At 29.9% G+C, this 15952-nt stretch overlaps 1 protein-coding gene across 8 annotated transcripts in view; it reads right to left on the bottom strand.

Moving 5' to 3' along the window:
• LOC106463800 (tetratricopeptide repeat protein 14-like) overlaps window positions 1–13258 on the bottom strand; it is a 51541-nt gene extending 38283 nt beyond the window's left edge. The window contains exons 1-6 of one of the 8 annotated variants that reach the window (XM_022391413.1): window positions 13047–13258; window positions 12538–12643; window positions 9585–9635; window positions 5129–5242; window positions 2624–2804; window positions 1825–1943 (exon numbers count right to left, since the gene is read on the bottom strand). In XM_022391413.1, the coding sequence (XP_022247121.1) occupies window positions 1825–1943; window positions 2624–2775 (271 nt within the window). In that variant the 5' untranslated portion in view covers window positions 2776–2804; window positions 5129–5242; window positions 9585–9635; window positions 12538–12643; window positions 13047–13258. Of the gene's footprint in view, window positions 1–1824; window positions 1944–2436; window positions 2593–2623; window positions 2805–3602; window positions 4736–5128; window positions 6274–9584; window positions 9636–12537; window positions 12981–13046 lie in introns of those variants that run through there. The other 7 variants (XM_022391409.1, XM_022391411.1, XM_022391410.1 and 4 more) reach the window with 7 other exon arrangements.
• Window positions 13259–15952: the final 2694 nt, after the last annotated feature.

Below are 15952 nucleotides of genomic sequence, written 5' to 3'. Positions count from 1 at the left end.
TTTGTTCTAGTGGTTGTGTGGAAAGTTTTTGACAATAGTTGGTGTGAATGAAGGGATGCTTTATGTGGTTGATTTCTTCATCTATGTAGTCAGTTGAGCAGTCTTGAATCTGTGTATATAAGGTTTTTTAGTATACTGATTCTTTGTTTGGATTCATAGGCAGAATTCCAGAGAATTTAGAGGCCAATGTAAATGATTTTTTGGTGAATTTTGGTTTTGAACTGTGTGTGGGATCTAATAATATCATGGTTAAGACTTTGCTCAACTGACTACACAGATGAAGAAATCAACTTTATAAAGCATTCCTTCATTCACACCAACAAATTTCCACCAACTATGTTGACAACTTTCCACGCAACCATCAGAAAAAAAAACCCTTCAAAACTTAGTCTACAAACAAAATTGACACTAATACACCAAACAACAATACAATATCACACTGCAGTTTACCATTTATTCTTGAAATTAGTTCAAAAATAATCAACACTTGGAAAAAACTTGCCATTAAACATAAAATTCCTGTTGACTTTAAATTCACTCAAAAACCCAGCCTTAAACTAAAATCATTACCAAATAAAAATTGTATAGAATTGCACAATACTAACATCATTTATAAAATAATTTACAATAACTGTTCAGAATTCTACATCAGGGAAACTGGAAGAAAATTAGAAACCAAATTCACCAAACATAATAAAAAACCCTCCCATGTTTACCACCATTGCAACTATAAAAAAAAACAGTATATCTATACAAATCTATACTGTAATTTCCAACGAAGAATTAAACAACAACAAATGCAAAATAAAGGAAGCTATCTTAATTGAACAAAACAGGCCTACTCTAAACAAACATTCTGGGGTACCAAGATACCTTTATTAATCTGTTAAGTAATCTCTGGTAATGTGATCTCTTTGTTTCATACTGTATATATATTCCTGTGTCTATGCAAACTACTTATACCTGATGATGACATAATCTTGTTGAAACATTGTATATTTATAATAAAGTTTTCTTCATTAGCCATTTAAGCTGTCTCCAAACTTTTATTTTCTAAAAAGTGGGTTCCTCGACATAAAACTCAACATTCTATCATGCTTGACACAAAGTAAATAGCTCTATAGACAGCACAGTCATCTGTCAAAAGAAGAGTGCCTGTGTATATTTTTGAGTATCAGTGCACTGGTAAGCATATCAGTACTTACCTGCTAAAAGTGGCTTAGGAGAGCCCTGAAATTTGTTTATAGTTGTTTACAATTTCAAATATATTTCAAACAAAATGTTATCTTTTTTCTTATGTTGAAAACAGTAGAAAAAGTTTTTACTCAACAAATACTGGTACTTGTTATTGCTCAGCAGCAGTCATTGTGCATGTACATCTCACTTTTTGATACTAAATTTGTGACCATAGTTTAAAGTATTTTACATAACGTATGAGATAATGCATAATTTTCGGGGGAAAAAATTCTGAGCTAAACTGTTTTTACTTACTGAGAAATGCTATTTTGATCACTGAAGTGTGATTTTCAAATGTTTTGTTAATTTATGAATAGCTTGATAGAAATAACTTTAATGTTTTTTTTTTTATATGAGGATAAATTAAGATTTCTAAATCAAATTTATAGCATCTAAAAAGGTGTTATTCAGGAAAAATGTAGAAAATTATTTTTAACATAACAGCAATAATGCATAATTTCTTTTATCTTCTTACTATTGTTTTGTAGGAACCAATGTACAAAATCCAATGAAGTTAAAAACAAAAAAGTCTTATTTATGTATTGAATTGAAACACTAAACTTTATAATTAAATCACAAACTTAGTACCTTCATTTTCAGCATCAGTGAAGATGGTGATATCATGCTGTTCTAGTGGTTTAAACAACATATCAGCTTTCTTAGCAATGAAGTCATGTAACTTGATCTTCCAACTACGATCCTGAAGACTTGGTCAAAAATCAAAAGAAAACTGGTTTTACAAGAATACAACATTTAAACTCCTTAATCTTCAGGGTACATAACAATTAGCCACTATCACAACTCTCAAAACAATGATGATAGTAGCTTTATAATCTAAAACAGTGTGAAACTCAATATGAATATTCAAACTTCTCCAAACAATACCAGCCTTGTTACTTCATTCCAAATGAAACAAAGTTTACAAATTATTATTCTATGGTGCAATATTTGAATCTTATTGCCCCTTCAGCTAACTGATTCTTCAAATATTTGTTTAATAGTAGCCTTTCTTATTCATTCAGTAAGGCAATGTACTTAGACATCAGGTTTTTGATGCATAGGATAAAATGTCTACTTGATACTAAATGAAATTCAAATTCGATATTGAAGTTCTCTTAAAGAAGATATTGCAAAAACATAAAATTAAATTGATTGAAAATTACAGTTGATATCAATAAGTAAACAAAATATGAAAATTACCTTAAAATATTTTCAGATTTTCAAATCAATCACTTCTAGTTCTGAAGAACTTTTTTTTTTGAGTAATCATTATAGATATTCTATACATTCTTAAAGAATGCCATTTTCTTTTCCTTTTATTTGGTTTTGAACATTCTTAGAACACCAGCTTTCATCTAATGAATCCTGTATCTCAAAAGGCTCTAACCTGGATTCTTTGGCTCTTGTGTGGTACTCAAAGTAATCCACATTTCGAAGATTAATGCTTCGAAGTCTCTCAGTGCCTTGTTCATTCTCAAGAGCATTAAGCAATTCTTGACCATGATAATTCAATGTTTTAGTCAAAAGCTCTGAGTCCATGGTTAAGTTTCAAAAAACAAATATATAATCTATGGGAAAAAAGAAAAATAAAGAAATGTTTAACAACCTAAAAAAGAAGACAACATGGCAAACAAATTTATAGTGAACTGATAAAACTTGAAAACTACAGAAATGGATTTTTTTAAATGAGAAAACAAATATAATCACAAGCATCATCCTGTATAATATATTTAAAAAAGTCAATAGCCTAAGTTTTAACAAACTACAAAATTAACCAAATTAACTTGTTATGATGATGTAAGTGACTCAAATATACTGGCAAACATTTCTGAAAACCTACAATCTTAACATAAGATGTACAAGTATTGAGAAGATTTGGCAAGAGAATACAGTGATGACATACATGTACAAGTATAAAAGAGAATCACTTAAGGTGAAAATATATGTACAGTATGACTCCAAACCATGCAAGTTTATTAGTAAATCAAGCTTCAACAATTCCAATACAACATAGTCATGGCCTTCGTTTTCCAAAGAAAACGGATTTCAAATTATAGTACTTTTATGTAAAATATTACCACAATACAAATATGCTTTTTTAAGTTTCGGGAGTTGTATATTAGCAGAATTAAAAATGTAAGAGAATAACACTTAATGTGTGACACTGAGTTATAATGAGTACACAGCATACTGAAATCTCATTGACACTCCTTAAAAGAATGTCAATAATACAAGTATACTACATGTAATCATGTTACAACTAGATGTCTGTTCAAATGTGTGTTATTCTCAACTCATGCAAAATATTATACCAAATTAACGTAATTTACTTCCTTTTGCCTTTCAACAAGTATTTCTACACGTACCATATATCACATTGTCACCTTCATTCAGTCGATCTAGCTAAACAAGTTTTCTTTCTTTATGTCCCATCTTGAAAACAATACTAGGCATTATTCTGTTGAAACTTCTAGATTTGCAGTCACTCTAATTTCCTCTCTAAAATATGACTGGCTTACAAGGCATAGTTTATTTTCTTCTTCAGATTTTCCCACTGATGGTTTAACTAAGCACATACACTTCTGTTCAAACTGAAGGGATCTTCTAGTACATTTCAGATAATCAGTTTCTCACCTGGCAGTGTCTCTCAGTAATAATACATACATTTCATAATAATACATACATTCAGATGAACTATTTCAAGATACACTAATGTGTTTTATTGGTTATTCTACTTTAGTTTCATTCTGTTTAGAATTTTTGTTTTTGGATTTGTGGAATTCCAGCATTCCTCTTAGTAAATGAAAAATTCAATATATATATATATATATATATATTATTGTTTCTTTGGTATTCACTAGTGATTTCATTCAAGTACTTCAAAACTGAATGTTCCCAAGGGATCTTCCTTTGACATCTAGTGAAACAACAACCTATTCAGATTTTTTCATACTGTCAATAACATTTTGTTCAATCCATTTTCTCTTTCACAGTAACTGCTGACAAGTTGTATACATACTATTATATACAGTAACGAAGACTTCCACACAATTTTTAATGCAATGCTTTATTTTCTTCTTCGTATTTTCCATTTACAATTCAAGGATACATTTTTCCTCACATAGCTGGTTTCTTCCACACAATTTTTAACACAATGCTTCATTTTCTCCTTCGTATTTCCATTTACAATTCAAGGATACATTTTTCCTCACATAGCTGGTTTATTTCCTGAGAATTTCTAAACAGTATCTTAACAATTTCCTCTTTCGTATTCATCAGAGAAAATCCAAATTCTCTCTTTTAATATACTCTGCTGATGAGAAAAATGTGTAATCTATCGTTTTTTGGCCAATCAATTTATAACAAAAGCTTTAAATCCACAGCTTACAAGTGAAGTATAACCTTTGTTGAACATTTATTTAGTCAACCAGTTCTTGGACATTTTGTTGGTACATGTAATTTCAATATATTTTTCTGTGCAATCAGTACAGTTTTCTACCTAAAAACCATGTTAAAATTAAATATGATTATTAATATACACATATTATCAATATATTTTAACACACAATAACAATGAATGCCATCAATAGTTAATGAGTGTCCAATTCTAAAAGAATAGCTTTGATATTTTATAAAGATCAAATTCCAAAAAAAACATTTAGATTTTGTTCAGAACCATGAATTACATTGTATACGAATGATTACAAATGTCCAATACATTAAGAATGAACATCAGTTGAACCTTTATAATACACCACTTTAACAGCAATGATACCACAGATTAGTGCTCATCCAGGTTAAATACCTGTAAAGTGCTTAACTTATGCCAACAGAAAGACAAATTTAAAATAGAACATGCATTACAAACATTCAAGATGCACCTTCAACTTACCTAGTTATTATAACAACACTGCACTGTACACTATGTTTTCAAGAATCACTATATTGACCGCATAACACATTTCTTCAGTACCTATCCAATCGAAAACTGTATGTTGCAAGATTTCTCATAAGAAAAAAAAAGGATAAAGGTGAAACAATATAAGCATTTTGAATGGATTCACTATTATGTAGCACTACAACAAATAGTATACTGAAAAATTTAATGAATGTGTATCTATAACTTATATTCTTAAATACAGGATTAAACTTTAATCATACATATTAGTATTAATATTAACTTACAGTCAGAGCAGGTTATGTACTTAGAATGAAACTAAGATCAACCTGGCAACCAGTATAACTAATCTTTCTTACAATTCTACTTATAAAGATTAAAATATATTTCATTATTAGTTGGGTACCCTTTTTGTTAACAAAAATTTTTGGCCATATTATGAAACTTAATATAACACTACTTAAAAGAAAAATAAAACTATATGGCTTATTCAAAAGAAAATTTTACTAGATCTAATGATTTTAGTGTAATTTGTTTCTTTACAAATTACCTAACTTAAAGACTTGTATGCTGAAAGGTATTTTATGGTTCATATTCTAATGTGTTTTTATAGAAATATGAAAAAGAAAGCCTAACTCTGCAGGTTATCTCTCAGTACAAATGTTAATTAGATACAATAGAATTGCAGGTAGCAAAACTGCCCAGCATTTATCATATATTGAGCCACAATACAGTACATTAAATAAGAAAGAAATGGAAGATACAGGTGATCCTCAGCATTCTAAAGCACTTTTCCCTGTGTTCATTCATTTCTGTACTTTCAGAATTATTGGACTATTATGCCCAAGACAATACATTCAAATGATTAGTTCTTAACTTCTCTAAATTTGTGAAGATTGACCGGGCGTAGTGTAGCTTCAATTCTTCAAAGGTAAATTTGTGTTTGTAATTTATTTAACTAAGTATTTTTTTTCCAAACAATGAAAATAATATTCAAGTTCAATAATTAAAACTGCAAACTGCTGGAAAAAATATGCTAATTTCAAGTGCCTTATGATTTTATACCAAATAGTAGAAGCAGTTGTAAGAGATTTACTCTGTGAATTATACATTATTATATGTACATGTGTATAAGTAACATTGAACCATGCAATTTTATTTTATAAGAACATTTTTTTAATATTATCCAAAATCTTTTAGGTTATTTACTTGTATAAAACTAGAATAAATATCAAAGCAAATCCAATAATAAATTACTTTAAACAATTATTTTAAACAAAATAAAAATCAACTACTAAGCTTCAAAAATTACATGGTTACTTATAAAGTTGCGGATTATTTTTCCACCAGCATATAGTATCACATATGTATTCACTATGCAACATTTTGCATAAACATGAACACAACTTATTGTTTATTAGTAGCAAATTATGCTATAATTTTCTACACTATTTTTGCACTCAGAATACTGGCTGGCAGATCAATTTGATAAAAGTATGCTACAAATAAAAAAAAATTAAATTAACACTAGTGTTTATTATGGTTAAATATCACATAACTGCTTCTCAAATAAATATAAACTTATAACCATATAAATTCACTTACCTCCTAGTTCTTTGAAATATTTTTTTATTTACTGAGGCGAATTTAAGGACATCCTATCCAGCAAACTCTCAGAATGAACACGTTTCATGTAGCATGATTTAATACCAACTTATATACATACATATGAGAATATTCAGAGCTGTCAAGGTTAGTGCATTCTCACCTTGATTAAACTATCCAAGAAACATTTAAAACAATTTTTAGAGCAATATTGTTGCTAGTAATAATGAGAATTAAAAATGATATACATTATCACATGTAGTGCTTATCAAATTTTGTTTTTTATAAATCTGGTTACCATAACAAACAATTTGACAATGCAAATTAACTGTTAGAAATTTCAGTTTTTTAGTATAAAAAAATATGCTGCTCAGAATGTTTTAAAGAAACAGCTTGTACATAAAATATTTGTAACGTTTCCTAAAATTGGGTTACGTAAAAGTTAAATATCTTAATAATAATAATGATAGCAGTACTTTAAGAACACCTACAGATTAAGTAGGGAAAGTCTAAACATACTTGATTGAAAAGCTCTTAAGCAAAGTTATTGTGTAAAAAATGAAAAAACAGTAGTAAATGCATGAAATGTGAAAAGAGGTCCAAAACAAAATGGTTTATTTTTTATTATATTTGTCAGTCATAAAAAAGGTAAAATAAAAGTGCATACAATCCATTTACTGAAGTGCTTCAACAATTGTTTAAATGCCAATAAACATTCTGTGTAAGCTATAATTCACTTCTTTAAATTATTTTATACGCTTCTGTATAATCCACAATAATCTGAAGAGTTTCATTTTACGCCTAAAAATAGATCCAACTTTCAGACTATTTTCAATGGAAGGAAAAAAAAAAAGAAAAAATAATAATTCTGATACAAGTTATTGTCCAAACCAAGAAATAGTTACATGTTCAGAAAAACAACAACAATTTCCACAGTATGTCCATAAAAAAACAACATAAAAAGGTATTACTAGGAAAATGACAAAAAGTATTTAGTAGAACTTGGTATTCTTGTTTATCACTTATCTTTCATTAAAGTCATTTCACAATCACTCATTCATTAGGATTTCCCTGTAAGATATCCTTGTTCTGCATTTAAGGAGTTTCAGGTTGTGATGTTAGAACAGTAGCTACTCTGTATTTTGTGGAAACAATTGGTTTATCTTCACTTCATAAATGTTGTCAGTTTCTGAGAACTGTTCAATTGCTTTTATTAAGTACAAAAAAAAATAAAAAATGTACAATGGGCTAACTGTGCTATACCCACCACAGGTACTAAACCTTATTTATAGTGTTATTAGCCCTCAGACTTAACACTGAGCTACAAGGGGTGGGACTTCTGTGAAACGTTGTTCATTATACATACTTCTAGGTGCAAGCTGGGACTGACAGGAATCTTCGTGCTCACATAGTATTAGAAATATGTGTTAATCTTTCACCAAGTAATGGATCAGACTGTAACTTTTACAGTAGTTGAGATGAATTGAAATCAATTTCACTTGTGAGAGCAACTTCTTAGCCATGATCTGTTTGACCAGTATTGTTAATAACATAAGTGATTGGAGGTACTTCACTGCAGCAATCGTAGAATAATTTGCGTGTCTTTTTCAAATGAAATAGCTTTTTCTGGAGCGAGTTTCAGTGGATAAGTTTGCTCAACTGTGTCAATAAAACTTTGATACCTTGATAAATAGATATATGAATATCATCAGTATATCTACAAGCCCAACCATTGTGCTGTTATAGCATCCTACTGAGTCTGTAATTAACTATCTTTAAAAATTTATTTTCACATCCCATAGGCTTGTGTCCTATGAAGCTGTTTAAACAAATATTTCAACAATTTGGCAGCCCAATATTTAGTTATTCAGCTATAGGCCTTAGCCAAGTGCTGAGTACCACCTGGTTAAAACACTATCTGTTACATCGCTAAAGTTATACATTCAGAGTATTAGCTGCTTACACTTAATGATTTCTGTTGGACATTTGTAAAACCTATTGGACTATTTCAAATTAATATGATGGCATTAGAAACTATGTTTTACTGATTATTTAAAGTAATGTTTTCAATTCGATGGAAGTTAACATTACTATATCTCTTTGATTGTAACTAAATTTATATAATTCAGTTTTTAAACACTTTCATATATGTATTAAAATCACTTCAAATGCTGCATCTAGTTTTAACTTGTTACAACAATATATATCTCAAAAAGAAAACTCAGCTAGTCTAGACAATATATATTTATTACAAGTAAAAAAACTCCAAAACTTTTCTCTACCTTTAACTAATATTTATAATATATAAAAAAAAATATTTAATTTTACACACTTCTAGACTATTTGTGCTTCAAAAATCAAAGAAACAAAAGGGCATAATATCTGTATTGTATGCCTCTTTGGTCTAGAGAAAGCTTCTTAAAGTACATTTAAAAACTTAGTCAAATTTATTCACATAATCAAAACACCAAAGTAAGTAACAGAAATACATTATATTTATAGTTTGAAATTCATATATTTCATGATTTATACAATTTCGAAAATACAGACATATTCAAAAACATTTTAGCAGTTGTTTTGCCTGGTATATCTCCATAACTAAAGAAATGGACACAAGTCTAAGAAAAATATTATTTATTTGAAGAGTGAAGGGAAATAATCAGATGTTCTCTTATTCTTTAGGGGTTACTAATTTTTAGATCAATAATTTTAAAATTCAGCTAAAAAAGTATGTTAATAATGACGCTAAGTCTTTAATCACTTCCTTAGGCTTATGACTATAACTTTAAGAAATTTATAATATTTTTACTAAGGTAAATCAAATTGACTTCAAATGTTGACATACCATGTGATTCTTCTTTGCATTATTGTCATTAGCATGCCAATTTATGGTTTTCTGAAACCAGTGAAGGCATGCCTAAGAAACAGGTTTATGTGATAATAATATCCTATTTAAGTAGTATAAAAAGAGGGTCTTATAAGAAGCAACAAAGCTGATTACTCAGTAGTATGTAAAAAGGATGTAAAAAATATAAAATAAAACTAAAACAATTACACAGTTGACAAATGGGAACAAAAATCTATTGAATTACATACTTTCGAAAGCAATACAGAAAATTACTCTTAAATATCTTACCTTTCAATAAATATATGAATAGAGCTTGTTCTCACAGACAGAAGGACAACCAAGTGACCGAGACTGAAAATGGAGGAAATCTGCCAAGCATAATGAACATTTTTGGTCCAAAGTATTTCCCCCCCAGAATCCAAAAGTTATTCTTGTTTTGAGCAGTCTTAGTAAATTTATTTTTGCTATTAAAACGGCTATGATTACATTTTAGCAAAAATCAATCCGTTTTTGTCTTCACTCTCCATACACACTATTTAGCACTTCTCTTTCTTCACACCACTGCCAATGCCTTTTATTCTTTACATCTTTATCAGTTAGGTGTGTATCACTCCATGATTCATGGGTAATTGTATATCAAGGCTTCAATACTTAAGGAAAATTACACAGGTATGCCCAAAATAAATGTCATACAACAATGCGAGTCTTGAAGTGGGTAGCACACATCTATCAATTAAGTATGATTAATTTCCACTGTTCAAGAATATCAGCATGTCAGTGCAGCAAAATTTATGTTTAGGCCTGCATAAGTTAATCAATTAGTTTACTGATTATACTAACATTCAAAGTAATCAAAATACTGCCATAATGACTTTTCAATATTATTATTCACCTTAACTGATTAGTGTCATGCCTCATGAAAATAATCAACTAATTAAAATTATTGTTTCTGATTACTGTAACTATCCAAGACTCCTGTGAGAATCTTCAATTAGCTGAATGTAATCAATTAACAAATCCCACTAACTGCCCAGTTCTATTAATCAATTAATAGGAAAGGAAAAATATCAGTGCCTACTTTATAAATTACAAAGTTTTGTGTTTTGGTGTACATAGACATTGGAAACAAACACAGTATCAACTTGTATAATTTAAAAACAAGAGGGAATCCTTAATAGCTGCAGCTGTAATTAGATCTCAAATCGGTCAAGAGATGGAACTCTGAGCTAAAAGTTTGTACTTGAAAAAAAAACTCGGAGCCATTCTATGAGCCGCTATGCCATGGCTAAAAAAGGAAACAATAGAATTTTGATAAAGATCTCAAAGGCACCAAACGTTTGTGCTTAGAGAACTGAATCACCAACTTAGGTACTGAAAACAAGTTCTATTGGAAAACTAAATAATGTTGATTAAACACTAAACATCAAAACATGGTACTTTTCAATGAACTGTCAATGTTCAAAAGATGTTTTGAACATAGTGTATTGGACCAACACAAAAATCTTTTTCCATGAAGCTTTTAACACAGTTACAAGTTTTTACATTTTCAATACTTATGAATGTTCTGTGTTGATACTGTTAAATTTAACAGCATTGGTTGCACCTAAGCTTAAACACTGCAGAATCATTATTGATGTAAATACTGTATTAATATATATTGGTATGATTAATTCACAAATAATCATTGATTTTTATCAAAATAAACTGGTTACCATTAAAGTTCTTGTTAATGATCCAAAATTTCTATGGCACATGTACAGTAAAACCATCAATATTTCTACTCTAATTAGTATCACATTAACACAACAAAGTTTGACACTAAACAATAAGGTAATAAGTTAATAAGATTATCACTATAAGAGATAGATATCATCCAGGTACAAAATTAGAATAAAAATCATGTCCATCTACATTTGTATTATGTGTGAAAGTTTAAACACGAAGGTCTCATATTAAAAATGAGCATTACACTTGTGTTTGTGGAGAAAAGAATCCTACCACTTCTCTTTCTTTTCTGTAACACAAAACTTACTTGTTTAAACATTTTTTAGTTAAAACTTTACCTTCTACAACAATTTTTAAATGCTTTTATTAGCCTTTTCTCCAATAGTTATATAGGTTCTGAAGAATATGTCACATTCTACTAACTTATTTTTCTAAATTATTAAACAGACAAACTGTTTAAGATTCTAAAATAAATACAAAGCCCAATCTATCATTTAATTCACCACTTTCTAATGAGTTATACCAGTTTTGAAAAAACAAGACTAAACGTCTTATATTGGTGGACTGTATATGTATTTGTTTATCAGATTGTTTGCTTATTTGTGGTTAAGCACAAAGCTACACAATAGGTTATCCGTTATATTCCCACCATGGATATCAAAACCCAGTTTTTAGCATAATAAATTTTTAGATTTACCACTGAGCCACTGGGGCAGAACTATTAGCAATGAATGGATTAAGATTTCTTCGAAGATGCGATACAAAATATATTGCAGACTTTTCTTGTTGAAATAACAATGCCATTAAACCAGTGCAAAGTGAACCTGAATATTTTAAATTTCAATTACATTTTTTGGTATCATGTGAAAAAACTAGTAATTTTTATACTGGTTTTATAAGGTGAAGTATTCAATTAAAAGGCTTGCACATAATTTAACAGGTTTTACATTATGTTACATTGAGAGAAAAAAAAAGTTAACTTATTGATTTTCCTCTTTTTAAGAATACAATGTCAAGGTTTTCATGCTTTGGTTTATATGATCAGTGTCAAGGTGCATGACCAACATAACTGTAATTTGCAATATTTGTGATCACATGAGAATGCATAAGTTTTTTCCATGTTCCTTTTAATTTGTTCATTACGAATATCGATCAAAAGGTGTACATGAAGTTACCAACAAGATTTAAAAAGTGGTTTTCGACTTTTTCCAGATCATTTGCTTACCAAATTTTGCACAAGATGATAAGCAACTTCCAGGAAGAAGCATTTCTTTCAATGCAAGAGCTTAACAATCAGCCTGAATGATGAAACTTGAAAGACGAAAGTTTTTCTAAAAGTGAAACTGAATTCAGTCAAAGTTATGCTTAATGATATTAATTATTAACATTATGATTTCTATGAATAAGATTGCAATCAAACAACTAGAACTCAGTCTTACTCTTAATCTTAAGCATAAATTCGTAAAGCTACGGTTTTTAAACAGTTTAAATTCTTAAAAAGTTGAATGCCAAAACTTGGTAACAGCTGGAGAAACATGAATTTATATACATACATATAAGAGCTAACACAGTAATAGTAATACTTATTACAGTTGACTGTTTTTTATTTTATTTTACCAACAAATACAGTCCAAAATCGCTACACTATTTTATCTTTATTTTAGTTAACTTCTACTAGGCCTACTGACTGACAGTATTCTATCGAATTTACTACAACTAGTAGTAGTAGCTTACCGGTATATTTAGTTTTATAATTTAAAAACTTTTCACTAACTCCCGAGTGCATGGACAATATTCACATTGTATATAACTCCCAAACTAACCACATTCTTAAATAATATACTCAGATTTAGGATTGAGAAATGACATACGACAAGTAAACATTTACAATACAAAAAGCTTACAGCATCAATTTCTTTGATACTATCAGCAAGTCTATGTAAATAAACATATAAAACAAAATGTCGCATGTCATACAGTATGAAAATAATCTGTTTCACTAATAAAATGTGTTTTTCTGATTTGGAGTTTTTTGTTATATTTATAAAAATAAAAAATATAAATTTATTAATGGCTTGAGGTTATGATATCTATGAATATGTTATTTCTAAGCTATAATTTTAATGTTGTAATTTGCTGGTTAGTTAGAGAGAGCTGTTATTTGTTAGCTAAAGGGAGTTACGGGTTTTTGCAGTTACGAAGAAAGACGTGTGGTTTAATCCTTGCATTTAATACTTCGTTTCTAAGATGTTCTTTTCTACCTCAGTGATGTCTTTCTTTACTACATTCATGTCTTTTTGTACTTCACTTTTGATGTCATCAGTGTCCTTTTTTATTCATTGTAATGCCTCTGTACGTCCCATAGGACTTCATTAATCTTTTCTTCAATTTATTTTTCCTTTTAATTCTTTAGATAGTAGGTCTCTTTCTTCTAACTCCTCCTTTGAATTCCTGTTACATTATTTCAATTTTCTGTCTCATTCTTCCTGGTCTTCTTTTAATTTTCCATCTCTTCCACTAAATTCTGTCTTAATTATGAAGTTTATATTAATATATAATCTCATCATTGCAAGAAAAGCTGCCCGGCATGGCCAGGTGGTTAAGGCACTCGACTTCCAATCTGAGGGTCGCGGGTTCGAATCCCCGTCACACCAAACATGCTCGCCCTTTCAGCCGTGGGGGCGTTATAATGTGACGGTCAATCCCACCATTCGTTGGTAAAAGAGTAGCCCAAGAGTTGGCGGTGGGTGATGATGACTAGCTGCCTTCCCTCTAGTCTTACACTGCTAAATTAGGGGCGGCTAGCGCAGATAGCCCTCGTATAGCTTTGCGCGAAATTCAAAAACAAACAAACAAACAAGAAAAGCTTCACTCTCATTCCTTGATCTCATTATGACCATCTTTACTAAAATAATCTAACTCCTGGCATAAGTGTTGTAGCATATTGTTCTGTTTTCTTTAGGTCGCTATTTGAAATAATCTAGTGAAAATAATTGAAATTCAGTTCATGTAAACAATAACATATTAGTTTATTTCTTCCTTAGTGTTTCTACAGGCTTTTACACCTTTGTAACTTGTAGACTTACATTTTCAGATATACTAACTTAAAAACATACTTACTTATACAAATTAACTCAATATGCATAATAGTCAACACAGATCCAAATACTTTATTAAAAACAAAAACACATTGACTAATTCACTGTATTGTTTAGAAACAACTCTCTAACTTCTTAACTATCTCCTTGATGCTTTGCTGATCTGTATTTATAATCTACCCTCGAATGTACTAGAAAACTCTGACATCAAATCCCCTAGAATTCCCCAGATGTTTTAGGGTAATGATTCCACCAGTTAGCAGCAACTCCTTTAGACATTGCAGCCAATTTATTAAAGAAATGATAATTTTTGCTACATGCTGAAATGACTATACAATTTTTTTTGTCAACAATTCATACAGAATTAACTTCTTGAAATAGATGAAGAAAAGTAAAATTTATCACAGACTTATAATCAGCAGAATTAGCCATCCCAACCTTAACTCACCATCAAGATTACATTACCAACAAAAAATATACATACACACAAAGTTCAAAGGTGTTGATATACCAGGGACATTAAAACTACTTACGTTTATCATTATAGTTAACATAGAAATCAACATGAGCTACTGAGGTTCCCAGCTAAGAGTTGAACAACCCAAACGTAAAAAAAAACAAAAAAAAACAGACTGAATCTTTAAAGAATGATACACACTCCAATAAGGTTTATATAGAGAACAATATTTCATGTTGTGTGGCAACATAATTTCCTCATGGCACGTCAAAAAGATAAGTATAGGTATAAGTCTACAAGTATCACTTCAAACCACAAAACAACAGACGATCGTGTTGGCTAAAAAATAACATTGCTCGGGATGTTCCTATGGTCAAACATCTTCTAGCACTCGCACCAAACATAATTTGAATACCAAGGAAACATATATTTAAATGTCCTTTCACTTAATCTATAAGTCAAAGCTTTGTAATCATCACATGTCATTAACCATGAATGTTCAATGGTAATTTTTTGACGAATTTATCTGTCCTAGTCTTAATTACAGAGAAAGTATAACGTGGTTTGTTTTGAAGAAATTCCACTAAAACTCATTAGATAGGTTGAATAATTATTGCAGTACATCACGTCAATTATCACTCAATAGCATGGAAAATAAGGAATATAGTTCAATTAACCATCCAAACTGCTGGCTAGGTAAATAATCCTAGCCAAGAAGACCAGAAGGCTTCTGCAAGCATCTTTATCAACCCTAAGAGCAGTAATTTCTCATCTGACTGCTTATGGATTATCAAACATGTACTGCCAGCATTTCCCTCTTTATTAACTGGGTTGAGATTATGCAATATAGTACTTTTACCCTCAGGGTTAACCTTCTCATCCAACTCATCAATGACAGAGCTTCAGCTTGTTGACGTGTTCAACATGTGTACATGTATCATATTACTATTGCAGCCCATAGTTCATTGCATTGTGTTCTCAATGGGCTAGTCCAGTCAGTACCATGTCCTAGTTTCAGGCTCAAATATTCATTCCACTACCATTCTGTTACGACACCTCTTTTGATGAAAAGTCAATTTACTTAA

This window comes from Limulus polyphemus, unplaced genomic scaffold (genome assembly GCF_000517525.1).
Source record: "Limulus polyphemus unplaced genomic scaffold, Limulus_polyphemus-2.1.2 Scaffold1487, whole genome shotgun sequence".
NCBI classification, from domain to species: Eukaryota; Metazoa; Arthropoda; class Merostomata; order Xiphosura; family Limulidae; genus Limulus; species Limulus polyphemus.
Note: the sequence above shows the minus strand (reverse complement) of the source record. Positions and strands in the feature narration are given on the sequence as shown.